At 37.1% G+C, this 26,232-nt stretch overlaps 1 protein-coding gene across 4 annotated transcripts in view; it reads left to right on the plus strand.

Moving 5' to 3' along the window:
* The window catches only part of LOC150102833 (uncharacterized), a 630,466-nt gene that overhangs the window by 460,292 nt on the left and 143,942 nt on the right, over nt 1–26,232 (plus strand). For all 4 annotated transcript variants that reach the window (XM_090398795.1, XM_090398798.1, XM_090398796.1 and 1 more), the window contains one exon: nt 9,091–9,210. In XM_090398795.1, coding sequence (XP_090254921.1) covers nt 9,091–9,210 — 120 coding nt within the window. The remainder of the gene's footprint in view (nt 1–9,090; nt 9,211–26,232) is intronic.

The following is a 26,232-nucleotide window of genomic DNA, read 5'->3' on the forward strand; positions in this document are numbered from 1 at the left end:
AGCGTAATTGAAAGTGGATTTTCAAAGAAATTTTTGAGACTGATAAGACATTTGTCAATAAAAAGAAAATATGACTTCAGTAAAGGAACCATGTTAATAACCCTCTGGATTGCAGCCAAAAGAGAGAGCCATCTTTCTTGCTGCTACTCAAAACAGTTTTTTACTCTGTGTTTGTGAATTCACAAAATGATTTAAGTTCCTCATCTCGTACACAATATATGTGGAAATGTTGGTAAATCTTGTTAATTATTAACTGAAGATCGATAGGTAAGTAATCCGAAGCAGTCTGCACAGCATTATATATCACATGTTCAGGGCAACCAATTCCAATTAAATTGTTCACAGTGTTTTCTTGCATTTTGAAGTACAAATTATTCTTTCCATTTCTCTTCTTTCCACCAAAGTTTGTATTTGTATTATCTGCTAATATAGCAATAACCTTTTTCAAAGGTCTAACTTCTGTAACACTTCCAACACATAAGAAAATAAAAGTTCTGAAGTTTTACCACCTGAATTAACAAACTCCAACACATTCACCTTCACACCTTTTTCTGGAAGATAGTATCTAATGACCAGAGGCACTAATTTCATGTCAAAGTGATTTGATGAATCAGTTAGTACTGATATAAAACAAACTTCTTTTAGCTCTTCCTCAATCTGCTTTGTCGCTAATGGCACAATAACAGTGGTTATTATTGCCTTGCACTTTATTTGTGAACACCTGAATTTATCGTTTAAAATTTTTTTACAATGGTTGTTGTGCAGTCCATTAAAGCTGTGGTTATGCACCACTGTGTGATACATGAAGGTTGCTTCCTGCGCTGCCAGTGATAACTCTTTTTCCCTTTCACTCTTGGTTTTCACAATTAAAAAATTACTTCTATTCACGTGGTTGACTACATCTGACCAACCACCATGCAAAATGCAAAATTTACAGTTACATAAAGTACATTCCACATTTTCATCTACACCCGGGGTCGGCAACCTTTTGAGTCGGAAGAGTCAAAAATTACAATTTACAAAATTTCAAAGTTTTTAAAGAGCCACAAAATTTTTTCTTGCCAACAATAAATAGTACTCGCATAAATAAAGTTTTTTGATAAAAAAAAAAAACTAATCTATTTATTCATAAGAAAAAATATCTATTTATTCATATATAAGTAGTGTTTTTCACAACAAATTAGATAATATATATATGGCATTATTAGATAATTACTTATTATTTAAGTAAAAAATTAAAACAATTAAACATTTATTTACAACACTAACTTGTACTTCAATAACAAACAATTGAGCAAACAAATTCAATGGGAGCGATGGCTTTGCATGGTTATTCAAGTAGAAAATTTAAACTTTACTAAACAATGTAACTTGTACTTAAAATAAAAAAAACAATAACATACATTTGAGCAAACAAATTCAATGGGAGCGTTGGCTTTGCATGGTTTTAGAAAGTTTGGATAAATTTGGCTCATTACTTGTTGTTTTAAGTTTCAAACACGACTCTAAATTTTCATTTGTTAGTTGGCTTCTTACTTTACTTTTAATTATATTCATGCAAGAGAACACTTGCTCGCACGAATATGTCGATCCGAAGATAGTCAGCACTCCAAATGCCAACTTCTTCACCTCACTGTAGCAATCTGGAAGACTATTCCATGCGTCGAATATAAGTGCCTCAACTCGCGGCATTTCTTTTAAAGCTGTCCACTTTTGTTGCATTACGTACATACATTTCTGGACCTCCAACTCTTCCAACTTGCTTTTCAACTGTGTAAATTTTCCACTCCACAAAGCTTTACTTTTTAAATCGATCAATTGCATTTCTAGAGATCCAGTATCAATTCCAAATGGCTCAATGTGGATTTCGTTACTATTTGTGTTGAGAGGATTTACTATGAATGCTAGAGTGGTTTTGTTGGTTTTGAATTGCTCAAATCTGTCAGCAAATTCATCTTTAATTTTTTTTATAACTGTGCTGAAGTAATTCGTGTCAACAGTTGCACTGGTTTTATTGCGATATTGCTTTAGAAATTGAAAATGAAGTAATTTACCGCTCTGAATATCTTCTGCAAAAAGAATTAATTTTTCTTCAAAACAAACCAATTCTTCTACCAAAACATAGGCTGGGTTTCCCTTTCCTTGCAGTTTTAGATTCAGCTCATTTAATTTCGCTGTGATATCCACCATAAAGTAAAATTTTTGCAACCATTTGTTGTTCTCTAATTCAGAGTGATTAATGTCTTTTTCATTTAGGAATGTATTTATTTCATTCAAGCACAAAGCAAAACGTTTCAATACCTTACCTTTGGAAAGCCATCGCACTTTATTGTGAAGAAGGAGGTCGGAATACTGAGTCTCCATTTCGTTTAGAATTCTTTAAACTGACGATGGTAGAGTGCTTTTGACAAGATGCTGTTAACAATCTTGATTACCAAATTCATGACCTCAACTATTTCGGCCGGAAATGTTTGGGCACAAAGCGCTTCTTGGTGTATTATGCAGTGAAACGTAATAATTTCGTGGTTTATTTTGCTCTGAAGAATCGTTGTTGCCCCTTTATTTTTTCCTGTCATACTTCTGGCTCCATCAGTTGCTATTGAAACGATTTTATTTAAATCGATCTTATTGTCTTCAAGGCATTTTTGCACGGCATTCGCTATATCTTCCCCTCTAGTTTGTCCCGAGAGCGGTAGCAATCCTAGAAGTTCTTCTTTTGGACCTTGGGAAGACATATACCTGACAAAAAGGGCAACTTGTGCCGTGTCTTTTATGTCGCAAGACTCATCTATAGCAAGTGATAAGGCAGAAGAAGGTTGAATATCTTCCACCTGCAAATATGTTACATTTGAAGACATTTTAGCTATTCTATCTTGTACTGTTTTAGCGGATTTTTCAAGCTAAAATCAAAGATTTTAGCTTGAAAAAAATCTTTGATTTTTTTCAAGATTTCTGGTTTGTTTTTGAAATCATGAAACAGTTCTTCAGATGCACGTATGAAGCAATCTTTGACATACTCACCATCTGTGAATGGGTTGCCTTTTTTTGCAATTTCTAGTGATACCGCGAAGCTTGCCAGATTAACATTACTTGTAGATTGCGTCCAGTTACTTAACATGGAACTTGATTGCTGTTTTTGTTTTTGGATCTCGTCGACAGCTTTTTTTCGTTCTTCGCCGGCTGGATATTTACTAGCAAACTGAGTATGTTTTTTAGTGAAGTGTCTCTCTAAATTTGATTTCTTATTGTGTGCGAGTTTTTCGTGGCAAACGAGACAAGTCGGAAGGCCATCTGAGTTGCATGTAAAAGCGAACGACTCCGTCCAATCCCGATTGAATTCTCGATGCTCTTCTTCAGTTCTTCTCTTTTTTTTTGTAGATGCCATGCTTGCGGTGAAGCTGTAATAAAGAATTTTTAAAATTATTATTTAGGTATCCAAAACAGCAGATGACAAGTTTTGCAATTATTTACTATGTCAATGTATACCTAAGTAAATACATACGAGAAGCTGGGCATAATGAAATATAATTTATCAAAAAACATTTTACAACGATATTTCCCAATTAAAAATACCTACCTAAATAAAATAAATAATTCTCTAATAATTTAATTATTAAAATAAATAATTTAGACACGAAACACTGTTTGTCTCACTCTCTCACATACTAATTGACTATAAGTACATAGTTTCGTCGCATCTGTGGTCGCCTCCCGTGTGCGGTGATCGCCGACTGGCATGAACAGACTTGTCAGAACGTGTTTATCACGGCGCAGTCTGCACAATTTAGTTTTTTTTTTTAATTTTGGCAAATATTAGATACTTAGTTTACGAGTAAAGGTGTTATGCCCAGCTATGCCGAAATCAATGAAAATTGCCAAACATATAAACAATCTAAAACTGCAAATACCTACCTACTTTGATCCTCAGAGTTCGAAAATAGGTTTATTAAATAACAATTTATAGGTACTTACACTTATAATTATTATTTTAACGCTAATTTTTAAATAATAAAAGCTATAAAATAGATAAATAATAAAATAGGTAATTTATTAAATATATATTTTAATAAAAACACTTTCACAGTAATATCCAACAGTAGTACTTTGTTTCTTTTTTGACAATTCTTATTGACTTCAAAAAAGTAGTTAGGTATCTTATTTGGAAAAAAATATGTATAATATGTATTTTAAAAATATAATACTTATTATGTTACCTACCTTTACTTCGGTTTTTTTATTATTATTATATATATATATGTTCATACATAACTTTGAGAAGATAATTCGCTTCTAACTCTTTTACTTGAAACAACAAACTTTACGTCACAGCCAAAGCACTGGTGAAGACACCAAATTGTCTTGCGTCGAAAGTGAATTAAAACCTACATAGAAACATCCGACAACGGCATCATTCGAGAGCTTCCGACGGACTGAACAGTGACGATGCGTGTCATGGGGGAGGGGTGCGGTGAAAAGCGAGTACAAGTGGCTGAGAGATAGAATCGGTGCCTAATCCTCGTTAATCGATTCAGAACGATTGTTAAATTTTTTTTTTTGATAAAATAAATAATATTTGCGTATGGAACTAAAGAGCTGCAGCTTCACATCCAAAGAGCCGCATGTGGCTCGCGAGCCGCAGGTTGCCGACCCCTGATCTACACCTTTAATGAAAGGAAATTCTCTTCTAATATTATCATTAATACTGCACTTTTTGGCATTATAGGGTAGAAAACAATAAAAATTATAACACACAAAGTATTGATCAATTAAGTTATAACAGATGCATGGGAAAAAATAATATCAACATTAGTTACTATTAGTTATTATTAGTTAGTTATATTATTTATAATACTAATGATTATTATTATAAATAATAAATAAATAAAATTTATTATTATCAACATTGTAATAGAAATTGGTACTAAAAACTAGATAAAATCCATTTATCCATTTTTTTCCTGAAGGATACTTAAAAAAGCGGACTTTTGGAATTAACTAGGGACATTTTTATAAAAAAATGGGACAAATGGGAACCCTATACTAGTAGGAAGGTAAACACTAAGTAAGAAAGACAGGTTGCTACAGGCTAACTTCAAGGGTGGTCTGAAAAGTTCTCGGTCTCGACCACAGATGGCAACACTATTGGCAAGATTTTTTTTTTCTAAGTTGGTACATCTGTCATTAGCATCCATGTGAAATTGCAAGTCATTCTATCAAGTAGATTGTTTTATACACCTGCCTGAAGCAAAAGTGTTGTCTGTATCCCTTGAAATGGATAAAATTGAGTATAGTGCAGTTACAAAATTCTTTCTAAAAGAAGGTTTAACCCCAAAAGAAATTCATTCGTAGTCCATAAACGTTTATGGGCACTCTTCTCCTTATTTTTTGACATTTAAGAATTGGGCTGCCGAGTTTAAATGTGGTTGTACCAGCCTTGAAGATCATCCACTTCAAGGACATCAAAGAAGTGTAACAACATCAGAAATCTTTGATCAAGTGCATGATATGGTATTGGATGACTAGTGAGTCAAAGCGTGTGAAATTGCTGAGACTATAGGCAATTCAAAAAAAAATGTAGGATATATTTGGCATGAAGAATTGCAAATGAAAAGCTTTTCATTTGCAATTTCATTTGCACAAGATGGGTGCTACACTTGCTCACAGCAGATCAAAAATGCACTCGTACTGCATTGTATGTGCATGACATGACAAAACAGTGAACAGAAGCCAGTTGTTCAGCGCCAAAGAAGACAAAGTCTGTTTCATCAGTAGAAAAGGTCGTGGCATTGGTGTTTTGGGATGCTAAAGGCATTTTGTTTATTAATTATCTTGAAAAGGGCAAAACAATAACCAGGGAATATTATTCCGATCTTTTAACCAGACTAGATGAAAACATTCGTGAGGAAAGACCTGGTTTGCAGAAGAAAAAAATCATCTTTCATCAGGACAAAGCACCTGTCCCAGAAGGTGTTTTGGCAATGGGGAAATTAAGGGATCTGCACTATGAATTGTTGGAACATCCACCCTATTCCCCAGATTTGACTTGCTCTCACTTCTATTGTATCTCTTCCCAAAACTAAAACTTGTCCTTGCTGATCAACTTTTTTTTTTTTCGAATCAAGAGCTGATTTCAGCTGTAGAGGGGTATTTTGCAGATCGTACTGAGAGCCACTACAGGGTTGGGATAATAGTGTTGGAGCATTGCTGGAATAAATGTGTTAGTCTTAAGGGAGATTATGTTGAAAAATAAAAATAATTTTGAAATTATAAATTCCTTTTGTCATTGTAGTGCTTGGGAAATTGTGAAGGAATATTTGTTATCAGCAACAGTAAGCTGTATTCCACAAGTGAAGAAGCGAACACAGTTTGGTGTAAAATGGGTGACAAACAATATCAAACATGGATTTGCAGGTGAAAAAGAGATTATGGAAGAGATATAAGGAGAGGGGTGGAGAGCAGATGCATGAAGAATATGAGACTCAGGCCAGGAGACTAACTAGTATGGTGAGGAAGACAAAACTGGAATATGAGAAGAGATTTGCAATAAGATCCAAAGAAAATCCTATGGAATTTTTTAGCTATTATGTGTCTATTAGAAGGAAAAGTGATTGTTGGAGAATGACATTGTGTGATAAAAATGAGAATAGAGTGACTGATGCAGAGGACATAGTGGAATTGTTCAATGAGCACTTTATTGGAGTATTTCATCCTGGAGAAGATTTTTTTAATACTAGAGGTATAGGACAGGTTCAGGGTTTAGAGGTGCAACAGGAGAGTGTGTTCCAAATACTGAGTACTCAGGATGTCAGTAAAGCTGTGGCACTGGATGGTATTTAACCACTGGTTTTGAGAGAATGTGCTAAAGAACTGACAGCTCCGTTGACCTGACTCTTGTGTGTCAGGTCAACGGAGGAAGAAAGGAAGCTGTGAGGATATCAAGTGATATGATAATAGTTTGGCTGTGGGAAAGGTACTGAAGGAATGGAAGGAAGGTAAGATAGTGCCATTGCATAAGGGCAGTAGCAGACTGGAAGTGTCTAATTATAGACCAGTTTGTGTGTCATCAGTACTTGTTAAGGTCTTGGAAATATTAGTGAGGGCTGTATACAGCATTGAGCAGATGAGGGTAATGTTATCTGTGAGAATCAACATGGATTTGTTAAGGGGCACTCTTGCTTTAGTTATTATAATGTGACAAGAGCAGTTAATGAGAAAAAGGCATATGTTGCCATTTTTTTGGATTTTGTGAAGGCATTTGACAGGGTGCCACATGATAAGCTGATATTTAAGTTGTACTACATGGGTTAAAATGTAGTGTTAGTTCAACTGGATTTAATATTCACTGTCTAATGGGTATCAGAGAGTTGTGTATGGTGGGGCAGTATCACAAGAAGCAGAAGGTTACAAGTGGGGTTCCAGGGGGCTCAGTACTGGGACCAGTATTGTTCAACCTTTATGTTAATGACATTGTCAATGGATTACAAGGGGATACTCAGTTGTTTGCAGATGATGTGAAGCTGGGAAAGGTCATCAGTAATAGTGGAGATCTGGGCCCTGCAAGAGGATTTGAATAAACTAGATAGATGGGCAAATTAATGGGGTTATTGGTTTATTGCAGCAACATGTAAAGTCTTGAAATTTGGGATCTATAAATGGAGGTTACATACTCGATTGGAGGAGCTGTACTGGAGGAAGTAGGGGACATAAGAGATCTGGGTGTGATGATTGATAGAAAACTGAAATTCAGGGAGCATATTGCAAAGGTGGTGAAGGTAACCCAGAGGATTGCTGCAATACTGAGAAGGATGCCGTCCTGCAGAGATAGAATACTTATCATTCCGTTGTATGACTCTGATCAGACCACACTAGAGTGTTGTTCTCAAATTTGTTTCCCAGGATTTGAAAGAGATAAATTAACTGTGGAAAGGGTGTAGTGGCAGATAACAAAGATGGTTTCAGGACTGTACAAGTTAGTTATGAGAATCGGCTGAGGGAATGTGAACTGCAGAGTTTGGTGCACAGAAGGAGAGAGGTGAAAAGTTCGAGACGTTTGAACTGTTGAGAGGCAGTTACAGGGTTGACACTGGGTAGTTCTTTCACATGGTAGAGCAGCAGAATGGATTAATGATAAGGGGCCATCCCTGGAAGTTATGAAAGGAAGCTGTTAGTAGTGGTTTCTTTGCTTGGAGGATGGTGGAACTGTGGAATGCATTGTCTGAGAGAGAGAGAGAGAGAGCAAGAATGGTCAATGAGTTTAAGGATCGGTGTGGTAGACTTTATGTTTCCTAGAAAGGACCTGCCATGATGAGTCTATTGACTCCAAGGAGACCTGAGTAATGATAATAATAATAACTTTTCAGTCCACTTTTGTAGCGTCTATGTGTGAAATAATGGAAACCTGCTGACAGTCTCAAAGTAATAGGCTTCGATGTTTTTTGTCAAGTGTGGCAGCTGAATTTATTCAGATTAAATGAATGCTGTAGAATATTTCAGGATTACTCTCTGATTTATATCTCTTTTTGTATATTTGTATTTTGTTTTTTCTGTTGGATCCAGTGATTTGTATCCACAGTATGATTAAAAAAAAAAAAAAATCCTCTTATACAGGAACAGATATAAATTCGACAGATCATTCCTAGAATCTGCCACACGATTGCAGCACTTATCAAATCTGAACAAATTTGGCTGCATCACTTTACCTAAAATATGGAAGACTTATTTTGAGATGATCAGTGAGTTTCCATCACTACTCCCATAGAGGATGCCAGTTGGGACTGTAGGATCCTCTGTTTCTTACTGAGTCTGTGTTTGTCTTCTTACTAGTGTGCCCACATTGCCATACTTAGTTATATTCTTTGTACCTGGGAATATGACTTGGTGACTAGGATGAAATATTGGTATAATAATTTATTAGCTAGAAATTATTATCTTTAGATTTGTGCTTTTCTGCATTAAACTTCAATATGAGTATGTCTGATTTTTGTAACACTAATTTACTATAGCTTATTAATATTGAAGGTATTTAAATACATTGTCTATATTAATAGATTTTGATTAATTATTACTTTTTTTTTTTTTTTAATACTGTAGAGGATGTGAGAAATCTGATATTACCAAGCACATGCTCATTCATCAGGATCCAAAGCATGCATGTGAAATATGTGGTAAAACCTTTCGACATTTAAAAAACAAAGATCTTCATTTAAAAAGGTATCTTTTTTTTCAGTATTTCTTTAACTTAAAATGACATTCATCCATCCATCCATCCATCCATGACAGGTTAAGTACCCTGATTAGGGAGTTTTAGGCAATATCATGCAGCTGGCTTGCCATTCCTCTGCTGCATCCCTGTAGGGGATAAGTATTTTATGTCTGCATAACTATATGTTTGCACTGTTATGCAGAATTGCCTGTTTTGGGTAGCAAAAAAATAAATAAAATTAGTTTATGAGAGGAAACCCTCTACCTCCATCTGTGACTGGCCAATTCATCATTTGATTGAAAAGATCTGATCAAGGTTCCTCATATTAATAGTAGATGATATTTGAACCCAGGTCTTTTCAACTAAAAGACTCATCTGTACCAACTGAGCTTCAGAGGCTCTTTAAAGTGACATACATTATTTTGCATCTGAAATTGTTCAAAATAGAAACATGAATACTAACTCATTCACTGCCTTGTAACCTTAGTTCAGCCATATCAAAACCAAAATCTGCTAGTAGAATTATGCTGAAAGAAGTACAAGCATTAAGGGCATATACTAGCAGCAGGTGATTTTCTTTATCTGTCATATTACGACCTACCTTTCTGAAGGCCTAAAGTGAGGAGAAAAAATGCACAAATATCTTAACCTTTTAAGTATAATTTCTGGGAAATTCCCATGCTACTCCTCTAAAACACTATTAATATAATTAACGGCTATTTTAGCCTGTTTTTGTTTAGGAGTGTCCCTTATGTTTAATACATTGGCTAACATAACTCAAAAGGGGTATATATATATAATTTAGGACATTACGGGCGAGTGTAGAAGGCAATTATGGCAGAATAAAAAATGTTGAAAAATTATGTACATACCTTGATTTTGGTTTAAAGATGCCTTCTAAATCCAAGCTCTTGTGGAAGGGGGGGGGGAAGAGAGGGAAAGAACATGGGGATGTACTTGGGACACGGGAAATAAGAAGTGTCCCAAGTACATCCCCATGTTCTTTCCCTCTCTTTCCCCCTCCTTCCACAAGAGCTTGGATTTAGAAGGCATCTTTAAACCAAAATCAAGGTATGTACATAATTTTTCAACATTTTTTATTCTGCCATAATTGCTTTCTACACTCGCCCGTAATGTCCTAAATTATATATATATACCCCTTTTGAGTTATGTTAGCCAATGTATTAAACATAAGGGACACTCCTAAACAAAAACAGGCTAAAATAGCTGTTGATTATATTAATCTTAACCTTTGACCAGTCTTAAAAATTAGTGTACTAATGAACCAAACCTGCATAAAACCTATTATTCTGCTGTTTAGTGATTTATTCAAAATAAAATAAACATGGACTCCAGGATATGAAAAAAGTTTGCCTGATGGTGAAGCAGATGGTAACTTGAATACCAAGGCACATGCCTGCTCAATGATATGCATGAAAGCAAGAGCCAAGATTCCTTGTCTCCACTGTTACATAGTGATCGGTGTTTATCATGAAAAAATTGAAGTAATATTTTTAATTAAAATTAACCAAATTCTCAACATTTCAACCTTCATCTTAAGATCTTCATCTGGAGTAGACACGTGTATACACAAAGAAGCAACCTACATTACAGTACCCATAGTATGCTACTCTATGTGAGGCTCCTGTTTGTGGTGGAGGTACCTCCCATTGATGGTACTGGACCTTTTCATTATTATTATTTAGGCCTCCATAGAGTCAAAAGACTCATCGTGGGAGCCCTTCCTAAGAAACACAGAGTCAATCAAGACTCATCGTGGGAGATCCCTCCTAGGAAACACAAAGTCTATCATACCACTCCTTAAACTCATTGACTGTTCTCGCTTTCCCACTCCATCAGGCAATGCATTCCATGGTTCAACCACCCTCCATGCAAAGAAACCCTCTTGCTCACAGTTTCCTTTCGTAACTTCCAGGGATGGCCCCTTGTCATCACTCCTGCTGTTTGCTGTTCAACCAAGTGAAAGAACTCCCCACTGTCAACCCTGTAAGCACCTCTCAACAGTTCAAAAGTCTCAATCACCTCTCCTTCTTCAATCCACTAAACTCTGCAGTCCACATTCCTCAGCCAATCCTCATAACTAACATTGTACAGTCCTGAAACTGTCTTTGTTATTCACCTTTGTACCCTTTCCACAGTTAATTTATCCCCTTCAAATCTTAGTGACCAAATCTGAGAACAATAGTATAAGTGTGGTCTGATCAGAGTCTTATACAATGGAATGATAACTCTTTTATCTCTGCAGTATAGCTCCTCCCATAAAGTATGCAGCGTCCCAAACCTCAAGACCTTACATTTTGCTACATTAAACCCACCCCCATTCATTTGCCCATCTGTCTAGCTTATTCAAATCCTCTTGCAGGACTACCACATTTGCACTATTACTAATAACCCTTCCCAGCTTCGCATCATCCGCAAACAACTGAATATCCCCCTGCAATCCACTGACAATGTCATTGGTATAAAGGTTAAACAATACAGGTCCCAGTACTGAGCCCTGTGGGACCCTACTTGTAGCCCTCTGCCTTCTTGAAACTGCCCAGCCCACCATACACAACTCTCTGATACTTATCGGACATCCAATCCTGAATCCAGACCCGTGTGCTGCAACTTAAATATCAGCTTATCATGTGACATCCTGTCAATTCCCTTCACTAAGTTCAAGAAAATGGCAGTATATGCCTTTCCCTCATCTACTGCTCTTGTAACTTTATTATAAAAGGCTAGCATATTGGTAAAAAAGAGCGCCCCTTCAGAAATCCACGTTGACTCTCACAGATAGCATTACCCTCATCTGCCCAATACTGTATACGGTCCCCTCACTAATTTCTCCAAGATCTTAACAACTACTGACGACACACAAACTGGTCTATAATTAGACACTTCCTGTTTGTTACTGCCCTTATGCAGTGCTGCTGTCTTACCTTCATTCCATTCCCTGGTCACCTTTCCCACAGCCAGACTTTCATTGAAAAGCCAGGACAAAGGCATTGTCAGTTGTTTAGAACGTTCTTTCAAAACTCGTGATGAAATACCATGTAATCACACTGCTTTACTGACATCCAGAGTACTCAGTATTCTTCCTCTTTTTCTTTGCTCTACGTACCCTTCTAAGTTTTGTTCACTGTCCAATCTTTTAGACAACCATAATTAGGATGGTAGTGTGGTCAGTAGAATCCTGATAGTCTTGCAGTACTTTAGTTTCTGTGTCAGCAGTACGACTGGTCCTTGCCCAGCCACAATCAGTCAGCTAGTGGGCTTGCCTACAAAGGTCGAGGGTGCTGCAGTAAGTCTCCTTACCCACTAACTATCCCCCTGCAATCCACTGACAATGTCATTGGTATAAAGGTTAAACAATACAGTACTGAGCCCTGTGGGACCCTACTTGTAGCCCTCTGCATTCTTGAAACTGCCCACCATACACCACTCTCTGATACTTATCGGACAGCCAATCCTGAATCCAGACCCATGTGCTGCAACTTAAATATCAGCTTACCATGTGGCAACCTGTCAATTCCCTTCACTAAGTCCAAGAAAATGGCAGTATATGCCAGTCTCTGGCATATACTGCCAGAGACAGGGCCCAAGTCTTGCTGTGGTGCTCACATAGCATCTGGGCTAACCCTCGCATTCTGCACACAAGCACAGTCTTTACTTGCTGGATGGTTGGCATCTATGTGTGGCTCTGTGGTTAGAGGGAGAACTCTAGCATTGAACAAAAACTTCTCGAGTATGAATCTTTCATCCTCAATTGTTTCAGAGCTCCTAGCAAAGTCTCAACCAAGTAACGATACCATTGTTACACCTTTTGATAACAGAAATAAGAAATAAAACACTTGTGATATCAGCACCAATTTTTCTAATCAGCCATGCAATAGATGAAAGGCCAATAGGGTTAATGTCACTTTATTCTTCATTCAGAAGGGTCCAGAAAGACTGGCAGGTTCTTCCAAAACAGTTCAGAAACTATGTTCTGGCGATGTCTTCATAGAAACAACATGTCAACAATGTTCTGAAATGAAATAACAATAGCAGTTATACCCCATAAAACACTTAATTCTTTAGAGGAGTGATCTCAGAATGGAATCTCCTAGATGTTCCTTATCAAGAGATATATTCAGAGCTGAAAGATCGGGGAATGATAGGTGTGAGGTACATCCTGATCTGTAGGGCTGGTCACGTGGTTCCAACCAGAAACATCTTCCTTACCTTTGATACTCCTAAGTCTCCAACATTTGTTAAAGCAGGGTATCTCAGTTGTCCTGTTAGACTGTATATCCTTAATCCACTAAGATGCTTCAAATGCCAGAAATACAGACATGCCTGTTGTAGCTGTGCCACCTCTGCTCGGTTTGGTGTTAAAAAGCATGATATCCAATCTTTCTCTGCCATGAAATCTAAATGTATAAACTATCAGTGAGGTCATCTAGCATACTCTCATGCATGTCAGAGGTGAAAAAAATGAGAAAGAAATACAAATAATAAAAACAGAGCTAAACATATATTAGGATGTAAAAAGAAAGTTAGCCACCACCTCACCTGCTCTAAGATCATCTTATGCTGAGAAAGTGACAGTTACGAAAATGTCAACAGCTACTGGAACTCATATGTCTATACCAGAGTTTTCCTATGACAGAACACTTCACAAATCCTGAAATTTTAACAGAACACCTTGGTTATTTTGTAATGGATTAATAATTAATTATGGCATAATCATAAAGAGTATTAGTACACTTATGTATGCTGTGTGACATGTTGACAAATATAAAATTACATTTAAATCAGTTATCAATCACTGGACTAATGAAATCTTGTAGTTTCCTCAGGCCAACATCGTCAAATTGATTTGTACTAATTTTCATTGACATATCCTATTCTGATCACCACAAATTTATAATATTATTATAAGTACTTATGAGCGAATTCAGACGTTTTTTCCAGTGTGCTGGTAGTTTTCCCCCTCCTTTTGTACATCCTGGAGAATGCTGTAGGCTTGAGGTAGATGAATCACTATTTGTTGCATCACAAAACACCTTCAATAAGAGATTTCTTAACACCAAAATTAAACAAAATCCCTCGTCTCTTATTCATATTAAAATTTAAATCTGTAGGCCTGTTACTTTTAAAAAATCACGGCACTCCGGTTTCGAAACAAACAAGGTTACATACTACAACACGAACTTGCGAAGAAAGTATTCAGCATTACTAGATTTGAGAACCAGATACAGACTACCTTGATCTTCAATTTCAGTGGAAAAATTTTCTTATACTTCCTTGCTGATTGGTCACTGACATTTGCAATGCAGATGTTATTTCGTTCAGTTTTGAGAACAGAGGATACACCACCCATTGTTGTAATTGACTTGCAGGCAATTTTTATGACCGTCATAAACAGCAGTATTCTCTTTCCCGAATGTTGAAAGAAACGATTATTCATGAATACTTCCATGTTTAAAAATACACGGCTTGTTCACTGACATCATGGAACACTTATTCACTTTCTGTGGAACACAATTTGGGAAACCCTAGTTTCATTTGATAATTTCACAATACCTGAATTTTATGATTGTGATTGTTTCTCTTGAGCACTTCATTCGCACAGTGTACAGTCCCACTCCGAAAATGGTTTCATTCGATGAGAACCCACTTGTGAAAAAAGTTATGCCAAAGTTATCACCTGATGACATTCCACCAGACTCTTCCACAGAAAACAGTGGATACTGAAGTATCCACTGAAATCAAATTGAACTTACCTAGATCCTAAAACATCCAACGATGTATTGTATATTTTTCCAGATGAAGAGATGGACACTGATCTTTCATACTTCCCAAAATCTAATGAGAAATACAAATCCGAAAATGGCAGGTCCTCAGCCTCCCGGAAAACAGACAACTCTACAAAGCTTAAACAATAGATAAATGTTTACAGTGGACTGGCGTGGGTTTCACCAGAATATCGATGATATCAAGCATCTGCTGCAGAAACACAAAGTGTTTCATTTCTGTTTGCAGGAAACTTATTTAAACCTCAGTGAGGATCCAATCTTCAGAATACCACTTTTGTACGCAAGGACAATATTGGATATGTCCCTGCACATGGTGCAGTAGCTATTCTCATGGGAAATCATACTCCTTTCCATCATGTTCAGCTTAATACTGTTCTGGAAGCAGTAGTAATTTGTATATCTGCAGGATTTCTTATCGCGGTATGTATAATATACAGGGTGGCAATAAAATAACTTTCCCTCTTTGGAAGCATCTGTAGCTAAACCCAATAAACAGAATGAGACCAAATTTTATATTGAGACTTTTGAAGGCATGGGGAGATGTTTTCTGCAAAAAAAAGATTTAGTACCAAAAGTCACCAATAGAGGAAATTTTGGTGCTAGCAGAGTCGAAAACAAGCAGATAATTACATTAAAGGCAGATAAAATGGAATAATAACATTTCGATGGTGTAAGCAGTATTGAATACTGCTCCCACATATGGTGGGGCCCCTAAAAGCTCTCTCAAAATGCTCGACTCAATACAGAGGAGGGCAATTAGATTTATCAGTGGTCCATCCCTTACCATCTCTCTCTCTCTCCCCCCACTTTCACACAGATGTTTGATCTCTACAGTAAGTATATTCTACAAATATTTCCATGGGAAATGCTCATCCGAAATAACATCAATAATTCCCCCGCTCAATACTAAGCTCCTTGGAACACATGCAGCTGCTGCAACATCCCTTCACAATACACCTAGAAGCAAACAGAACAAATTTCTTTTCCTCTTCCTTCATCTCTGCAACTGCTGCACTGTGGAACAGTTTCTCACCTGCTGTGTTTCCCAACAAATACAAATATAAAGTCATTCAAATCAAATGTAAACAAATTCCTCCTTTCCCAACCCACCACCCATACACGGTACTAATGTACTATAGGTTGACCAATCAACCTCCTGTGTATGGGCCCAACATAAAAAAAAAAAAAAAAAAAAAAAAAAAGCAACAGCTACGTCACTCATTTCAGCTGGATATGTGGTGGTTACAATGATGATAATAATAATTAAACTAAAACAACAACTTGTGAGAGACACAGAAATTAATGTAGTGATTGAACTCACAGGAAATAATGTTTTATTCATCAGAATCAGCTTTCCGTTCTCTGCCGGGTCTAACTCCTAGTGATCCAGTTTTTTCAAACTTCTTAATCATAGCTCTCAGTGCTACAGCTGACATAGGACCCGTACGCGGGTTATGAAGACTTCTAAATTCCCGAAGGGGCTGCCATGGCATTGCACTGTTTAAGGTAAAACAACTTAACAAATAGAGCACGCTGAGTCAAGGTAGGACACCTATTGAGCACAATTCGTCAGTCATTCGAATAACTGCCTGAACGTTCTCAATCCCTTTTTAAGTGGAAGTGGTGGCGCTGCTGTCATGTATGCACAGTAAAATTTGCATAATCCTTTTTACCTACGTTTACTGCAAATATTTGACTGCTTTCGGCTCTGGCAGCACCAAAATTTCCCATATCGGCGACTTTTGGTACTAAATCTTTTTTTTTTTGCGGAAATCATCTCCCCATGCCTTCAAAAGTCTCAATATAAAATTTGGTCAAATTCCGTTTATTGATTTTAGTTACAGTTGCCTTCAATGAGGGAAAGTTATTTTATGGCCACCCTGTATTTACTGGCAGGTCCTGAATCTCATAATGCAACTGCCTCAGTCCATACTCCTAATGGGTGACTTTAATGGGCACAACACTCTGTGGAGTACCACCAACACGAATAGATGAAGTTGTATCGATGAGCGAATGTTCGACAACTGTGAGTTCTCAATACTGGCATAAATAATTTCTTCCATATGCCTACCCACTCTTATTTTGCAGTCGATCTTACAATCTGCTCCCTGTCACTTTTCCATTGTTCACAGGAGATGATGGTGAAAACATATATGGAAGCATCCTTTTGTTATCAGCACTATGGCTTCACAGGAACCATGTCCTCTACACGGATGCCCATGTGGAAAATAAGCCAGACTGACTGGAATACATTTTCCTATCTTGTAAAATTTAATACTGACATACTGAGCCAAATGCCTGTAAACTTTTGCAAGCAGTGAATCATGTTAAGTATGTCCATGCAGCTGTTGCAGTAATTCCCAAAACATCATCCCAGTTTACACTCCATCCAAAGCATCGGTGAAACCGAGTGTGCCAAGCAGCCAAAAAAGATCAAGATAGAGCATAGTATATATTTCATAGATATCCTATCACAACAAACTTAATATCATTTAAATGTGCTTGGGCCCAAGCATGTTATGTGAGATGTCAGAGTTAAAAACCATCCTAGATTAAATTTACATCATTGATTAATCAAACAACCAGTGCAAAAATTGTATGGGATAAAATCCAGAAGATGAAAGGTAGATAAAGAACCCACCATTTGTCTACCTTGAAACATAATGAATGTATCATGCAATAATAATGTTGCTGATCCCAAAGCTATTGCAGACACCCTGGGTAAACAGTTTGCCAGGATCTCAGCAACAGTTTCCTATCCTACTGATTTTTTTTTTTTTTTAATTTTGAAAGAACAACAAGAGTGGCTAAGCTTTTGTTACCAAGAGGATTGAGCTGTATAATTGGCCATTTGTTAAGGAGCAACTAAAAATTCTACTTCTCCTGTCTTGCCTTAGTGCAGTTATCCCTGATGACATCTATTATGAGATGATAAAATACCTTCATCACCTTCTGTGGATCTCCTTTTCTTGCTATACAACAGAATATTTACAGAGGAAGAGTTTCTGGTCCCTCTTGGCATAAGTCAGTGTGAACTCATTTACTGAACAGCTTCCTCCCAAGTAAGCAATTACCTTTATGTTAATGATTTCACAATTTACTGTCACTCCTGCAATATGACAGTAAATTGACAACTTCAACAAACAATTGACTGTTTGTTCGAAGCCTCCAACCAAGATTCCACTTGACTGTAGTAGCTATATATCAGAGTTGTATGCCATTCAGCTTGCATTTGTGCATATCAAAGAAAACTCCTACCAAAAGTGTATAATTTATACGAACGCTTTGAGTTCTTTACAGACAATCTCCTCTCCAGCATGTAATTTATATCCAGTGCTTCATGAAGTACTTCTACTCTTCTACAAAATAAAAATCCTTAATTTTGATGTACAGTTGTGTTGAATTCCCGTTCACATTGGAATTAAGGAAAATGACATCACAGATGCAGCTACTAGATGAGCTCATACTTTCTCTACATACTGTTTGACAGTCTCATATACTGACTATACACAGGTTATATAATCAATATTAATTGCCCAGTGGCATTACTCCTTGCAGGAAGCACTGATGAACAAATTGTATGAGATTAAACCTGAAAGTAAGCACTGGCTTACTTTCTGTTCCTTGTCAACATAGGAACAAAAGAGAGTTTGTTCTTGCTAGGCTTCACATAGATCGTAGCCATCTCATACATTCTCATTTACTTTAAATTCCACATAAGCACTTTCTTGATTGAGAATTCCATTTGTTTAGCAATCTCCCAAAACAAGACCACATGATCAATTTCCTCAATAGGAAGTAGAATGACTACTGTTGTTATGGATTCATCTTTTACTGCTATTATCAGATCCAGCACTCTTCGTCCCCTCTGTCACATGATGCGGTTTCATGTAATTATCCCTTGGAAGAGCTGTATAAATTCCATTTCTACCATTTACCATTTCTTGCCATTCACCTTTTCTTCCCTCCTATGTCACGATAAATAAAGTCTCCCATAATAATTGCTTGGCATGCACTTGCTGTGCTATCTGTTGAGTGCAGGCAGATTAGTCCCCCCCCCTCAGTCTGGTCCAGCAACTAACAGTGTATTTTGTCCTATTATCCTCTATCTCACACCAATGAACAATTTCCCTTGGATCTACAATCCTCCTTAACTTCCATTTTTGTTGGTTGAAGCTCTTCAGCTATCATTAATAATATCCCTCCATCTGCCATTTTTCCTCTATCCTTAATGAAAATACAATATCCCTTATTTCATCCCTATAATCATATCTTTTATCTGCCAGGTATCTCTGGTGCTGAGAATTTTTGGCCAAATTGGCCAATAATTCCTCAGCCTACCTTCCGGATGATTTGCCAGTGCATGATATCTAAATCTTTCTTGTACTTACTGGTCTATAGCAGCAACCAACAATATATTTTGTCCTGTTGGTGCCTCTATCTCACACCAGATAGCCTCAAACGAACCATCTCTCTTTTGCCTAAAATCCCCCTTAATTTCTATTTGTGTCGGTTGAAGTTCTTCAGCATCATCAGTAATATCCCTTCACCACTCACTCCTGTTCCCACTATCCTCCCTGAAAATACAATACCCCCATGTATTCCATCCTTATAACTATATCATCTTTTGTCATTCAGGTCTTACTGATGGTGACATAACCCCCCCCCTTTGGGCCTGCAGCTAATCTTGCATATTATCATTACCAACTCATTCAAATTTGAAAGCTGAGAAACTACTTAGCAGTTAACGATCATTTTTGCACTTGCACTCATTTGTCCCATGGGTGGCTAGACACATGCATGACTGCATCCCCCCAATACCTCTAGTTTTTTTTTGATTTTGGAATTCCAACATCTTACTGAATAACACTTTCTCCAAAGATCTAATGTGTTTTGAAGTTCCACACTTTCTTGATTGAGAATTCCGTTTATTTAGCGACCTTTCAGAACTGCATGGCCCTTCATCTCAATTTACTCCTATCAAATTGAAGCAGCAGACTCACAGTCTTTCCTTTCTCACTCTTCTTTTCCACTTCTTCCAGCAACTTTTTTTTCATATCTTTTCTCATTGCACATTACTCATCTTTCCAATCATTCATTCTCACCAAAACAATGAACTCTTTCACTTCTCTGAAAAGTAATAGTTTCACTAACATGCTTGATCTTCTCACCTGGGAAAAATGCTTTTTGTCACATTTTCATTAAGTACACCTCTTATCATACAATCTTCATATAATATTCTCTCCTCACTCCCAGTTTCTCACTCTTTCATACTTTACCCATTCACTTTTTGTATTCATTCTCTCTCCTGCTGTGTCACATGCCACATTTCTCAAGATTTTTGAGCTCATGTTTTGTCCTGTAAAAGGACTCTGTATAAGCTTGTCATTTCTCTCATAACCAGCTCATTATGCACTTTACTTTCAACCATTTCATTCATATTCTTATTCATATTTTCTTCACTGTCACTCACACCTTTCACTATCATTCCTTACATCATTAACATTCATCACTTCTTTCTCCTGCTTTCAATAAGTAAGTCTCATGTTGTCACTAATGTCGCAATGAGAAGTCATGGTATATTTGAATGGTGTTGTGAAATTTTTTTTTTTCCCCTTAATTGTATCATGTAGGTTTGTGTAATAGTGCTCAAACCTTTCTGTTCCCCCCCCCCCCCCCCGAATATATGGTTTACTAAAAATCCACAAACCCAATTCACCACTAAGACCTATAGCAGATACTACTACCTCACCTTGCTACAAACTGTCAAAACAGCTGGCCAACTCTCTGACCCCTCCCCCACTGGACTTTCCATATCTTACATAAAAAACTCTACCCATTTCAAAACCCTCATAGAATATTTAACCTTAAATAACACAGACATATTGGGAAGCTTTGTCATCCCCTCATTGTTTACCAATATTCCCTTAATTGATACCTTAACACCCTTAAAAAACGTTTTTCCTTCTGACATCTTAGATCTCCTTTCCTTTGCCATCCATTCTGGTTATTTTTCTTGGAAGAACAAAATCTATAAGCAGATAGAAGGAACCACCATGGGTTCTCTCCTCTCACCCCCCTCTTGCCAATTTTTATATGGAAGATTTTGAAAAACGAGTCATAGACTCAGCCCCTCTCAAATCTTCCATCTGGCTAAGATATGTAGATGATGTCTTCTCTATTTGGCCTCATGGCCCAGGCACATTACACGCCTTCCTCAGTCACCTCAATAGCCTACATCCAAGAATCCAGTTCACGATGGAAAAGGAAAAGAACAATTGCTTAAGACACCTTAGTTACATGCCTCCCCAACGGTATACACTTTCCTTCACGGTATATAGAAATCCCATGCACACAGGCAGATATATCCACAAACACTCCCACCACCACCCTGCTCAACAATATGGCATTATAAAAACTCTTACCAAGAGAGCCCACAATCTTTGTTCCAGTGGAACCACTCTTACAACTGAGCTTGACCACATACAGAACACTTTCCTCTCCAATGGCTAGAGTGATCACAGCATTAAAAAAATAATCAGTTCCTCCCCCATTCCCCGGTCTTCTCTTCAAAAAGAGTTTAGAAATGCCATCACCATAACCTATATCCGTGGCTCATCTGAAAAAATAGTCAAGATTTAAAAAAGTACAACCTACACACAGCATTTAAGCCCCACTGCAAACTTGCTACCCTCATCCACTCTACAAAAGATCAGCTCCCTCCTCTCTCAGTGGCTGGAGTCTATAAAGTACCCTGTTCCTGTAAACTGGCATACTTTGGACAGACAGGCAGATCAGCTACTATCTGCCTGGAGGAACATAAGTCATACATCTGTAAGCACGACTATGGTCAGTCAAGCCTGGCTGACCATGTCTTGGATACAACCCACAGGATCTCATGGAAAAAAAACCACCATGCTCCACCACAGCAAATTCAAAAGAGAAAGACTATTCGTAGAATCAGCAGCAGCTCTCAGGAATCACCAAATCTTAACATATATGGTTGCATTAAGCTTCCTAAGATTTGGGAAACACTTATCACCAGAGGTCCCACTTTACATTCCAGGCCATCTACAACCGCCCTTAGAGGGCGCTCCACCTAGATAGGACTTTAGTGTCACCCACGTGGTTGGGCTTAGTATTGCTTGTTATTTGTTTTTATGTTACATTAGTTTTTTTGTAATCCCTGAAGATGTCTCATTGACTGAGATGAAATATAGGAAGAATTAAATTCTTCCTATATTTCAAATTTGCAAATTATTTGACAAACAAAACAATTTATTCATGCTAATTGATGTACATTAAAAGTCAACACTAAATATACAAGTTAATTCAGGCTCTATACTTCTACAGCAAAATATCCTAGGAATTATAAGTAATCCTCCTAAGTTAACAATTCTCTCTTAAATAACATGTCTAAAGTACCAATTTGGGGTGTATGGGGTGTATGGAGAGGTAGCACCTTAGTATCGATGTCAGCCGCTGATCTCAGGGTCAGGATGTTGGGCTCTGGTCCTCACATACATTCAACTCTCACTTACGGCTCCAAGATGGTAGTGCACACCAGCGGCCACACCCTGGTAAACCGTCTCGGCTGGCAGACTAAACTAAGTGAGGGTATCAGCAATATAGAATGCTATAAATAGGGAATGTCACCCCTTATGTGCACGAAGTCTGGAATGGCCAAGATGGCAGAAGAATCAACACTGACTGATCAAGGGCATGACAACAAGATGTGCGGCACATTGAGGGCACAATCCTGACATCTAAGGGACTTGTGGCCAGCCGTCGTGGAAGAGATCAGAGCCTCACCACGTATTTATCCATTGTCAACCATAAAACACACCATGTCACAATATGAAGTTACAGATGTGGTTGAGACCCCTGCAACCATCAGCTCTTATAGCTACAGGAAAGAAGAGCTTGAAACTGGGAATTGTAAGACAAGAACTACTAAGGAAGTGTATGAAGATACTATCCCAAACCCTCCAGGGAGGATGTTCTCAGATATCCCTTGTCTGAAAACCAGGAGCAATCTTTTGAAAATAATAACATGGAACGTCAGAACACTCTACGAGGCAGGCAAATTAGATAACCTACTCCAGGAATTAGAAGTGATGAAGGCCGATATTGCAGGTATCAGTGAAGTGAGGTGGAGAGATACAGGCATAATAAGAAGAAAAAATCACACTATAATCTACTCTGGCAGTGACTTACACCTTAATGGAGTAGCACTTGTCCTAAGTAATAGAATTGCAAAATCTCTACAGGGATATTGGTCCATAAATGACAGAATCATAACAGCCAAAATAACTGCACAACCATTCAACCTGTATATTATCCAAGCATATGCACAAATCCAAGATCACCCAGATGAAATGTTGGAACAGTTTTATGAAGACATCCAAACTGCAATCTCCAGTGCTAAATCAGATGATGGTATTATACTGATGGGCGACCTAAATGCAAAAATGTGGCTCAGAAAATATCTCATTTTGCATGGGAAACCAAGGGCTTGGAATCAGAAACGAAAGAGGTGAAAGATTAATTCAATTCTGTGAAACCAATGACCAAATAATTGCCAACACACTGTTTAAACATCCTCTCAGAAGACTATATACCTGGACAAGCCCTGCGGACATCTATAGAAACCAAATTGACTATATAATAATAAGCAAAAGATTCCGAAATGCAATAACACAAACAGAAACATATCCTGGAGCAGACATAGGATCAGACCACAACCCAGTGATTGCAAAAATCAAAATAAAACTTAAGATACCAAGCCAACCATTCATAAGAGAAACTTATAATTCAGACTCACTTAACAACCAAGAAGTTAAAGACTGCTTTATAAAAGAATTCACAAAATCCCTTAACAAGTCTGACACCACAACTCACACAGAAAATAGAATGCCAATTGATGAAATTAACATGAACTGGCAATCATTCAAGAATAGCATCAATGAAGCAGCCAAAAATACACTCCCACAATTAAAAAGGAAAAGGAATAAACCTTGGATGAATGAAAAAATACTGACGTCGATGGAACAAAGAAAAAAGTTAAAGAACAAACCTTGGATGAATGAAAAAATACTGACGTCGATGGAACAAAGAAAAAAGTTAAAGAACAAACCTGAATATAAAAGCATGAATAAAGAAATAAAAAAAGAATGCAGGAAAGCCAAAGGTGAATGGATTAAATATAAATGTATAGATATAGAAAACCTTGATAGAAAACACAGAAGCAGAGAAATGCATGAAAAGATCAGAGAAATGACAAGCAGGACAAATACAGCAAACCATGCAAGTGTCATTAGAGACCATATTCTAATGGATAAAAAAGAAATCATGGAAAGATGGATTGAATACACAAGGAAATTATATGAACAACAAAGAAATGATATTCCTGAACAGACTGATTTAGAAGGACCATCCATTTTACTCTGTGAAGTTGAAAATGCCGTCAGAAAACTAAAACCACGTAAAGCTGCAGGAATAGATAACATCTTGGCAGAATGGTTGAGGGCTCTCGATGAAGGAGGACTGAAATTTCTAAAAAAATTATGCAATAAAATATACAAGACTGGATTTCTACCCAAAGATATTAATCACTCAATTTTCGTTCCGATTCCCAAATAAACAAAAGCTACAAGATGTGAAGCGTTCAGGACAATCAGCCTCATCAGTCAAGTATCAAAAGTCCTCCTATACGTTATTCTTGAGAGAAATAAAAGAAAAATAAACATAGAAATAAATGATACACAAAGTGGCTTCGAGGAAAATGTAGGTACAAGAGAAGGTATTTTCAACGTCAGAACCATCATAGAAAGATATCTAGAAAAACAAAATGATGTGTACCTCTGCTTCATAGATTACAAAAAGGCATTCGACAATGTCCAACATGAACAATTAATTGAAATCCTTTCAAAAATAGGCATGGATGGAAAAGACATTAGGCTATTAACTAATCTTTACTGGGAACAGACTGCATCTTTGAGAATAAATAGAGAGACCTCAGAAGAATTCCCAGTTCAGAAAGGTATGAGACAAGGCTGTGTCTTTTCTCCGATTCTCTTTAACCTATACACAGAAGAAATATTTAATAAAATTAGTAACCTCAAAGGAATCACTGTAGGGGACAGAAATATTAATAACCTAAGATATGCAGATGACACGGTTCTTCTAGCTGAAAACAAATATGACCTCAAAACTCTTATAGATGAAACCCTCAAGTATAACGAGCAGTATGGCCTCAGTTTCAACTTTAAAAAGACAAAAATCATGATAATTTCAAGAGAGAAGAAAATACCAATAATATGCATCGATATAAAAGGAAGTAAATTAGAACAGATGCAAAAATACATATACCTCGGACACTTGATCACAGAGAATGGCAGGACAGAGGATGAAATTAGAAAAAGGATTGAAATCGCAAGGTCAAGTTTCAACAGTATGAAAAATCTACTAACATCTAGAGAGTTAAATCTGCAAACAAGGCTAAGAATCTCCAAATGCTACATACGGTGTACGTTATTATATGGAATAGAGACATGGACACTCTCCAATCTGAGTGTGAAAAAACTGGAGGCCTTTGAAATGTGGATGCTGTGAAGAATTATGAGAATATCATGAGAAAAAAAAAAAAAAAGACAAATGAAGAGGTACTAGAGACGGCAGGCATCAACAGGAGCATGATGAAAGAAATTAAAAAGAGAAAAGTCAGATATTTTGGATATATTCTGAGACATAACTTCCTACAAAGGACACTTCTCGAAGGAACTGTTGAGGGAAAGAGAAAGAGAGGAAGACAAAGACTGGAGTGATGAAAAATATAGAAGACTGGACCTATCTCTCATATGAGGAATGCAGCAGAGAAGTGCAGAATAGGACATGGTGGAGACACATGGTAGTCAATCTCCTGGAGGGAGAAGACACCTGACAGGACAGGAAAGTACCAATTTACACAGAGCAAACTTACACATTGAATTAACTTGTTTAGTTGTAGAGACAGGAGAGAATTAATGTAAGGTGAAAATTTAACATGCTTAACATTGTTTATTAACTAAGCAAGTTAATTCAATGATTAGCTAAATGCCTTCAATCCTCAAACCATATTAACATAAAAACTTTAGAGTAATCTCTGTCACAATTTCCGCCTCTAGTAAAATACAATATATTAGACCCTACTTTGTATATAATTGACTGGTCCATACTAATAGA

Source organism: Typopeltis vanoorti, chromosome 10 (assembly GCF_054136105.1).
Source record: "Typopeltis vanoorti isolate ZY-2024b chromosome 10, IOZ_Tvanoo_1.0, whole genome shotgun sequence".
NCBI lineage: Eukaryota > Metazoa > Arthropoda > Arachnida > Uropygi > Thelyphonidae > Typopeltis > Typopeltis vanoorti.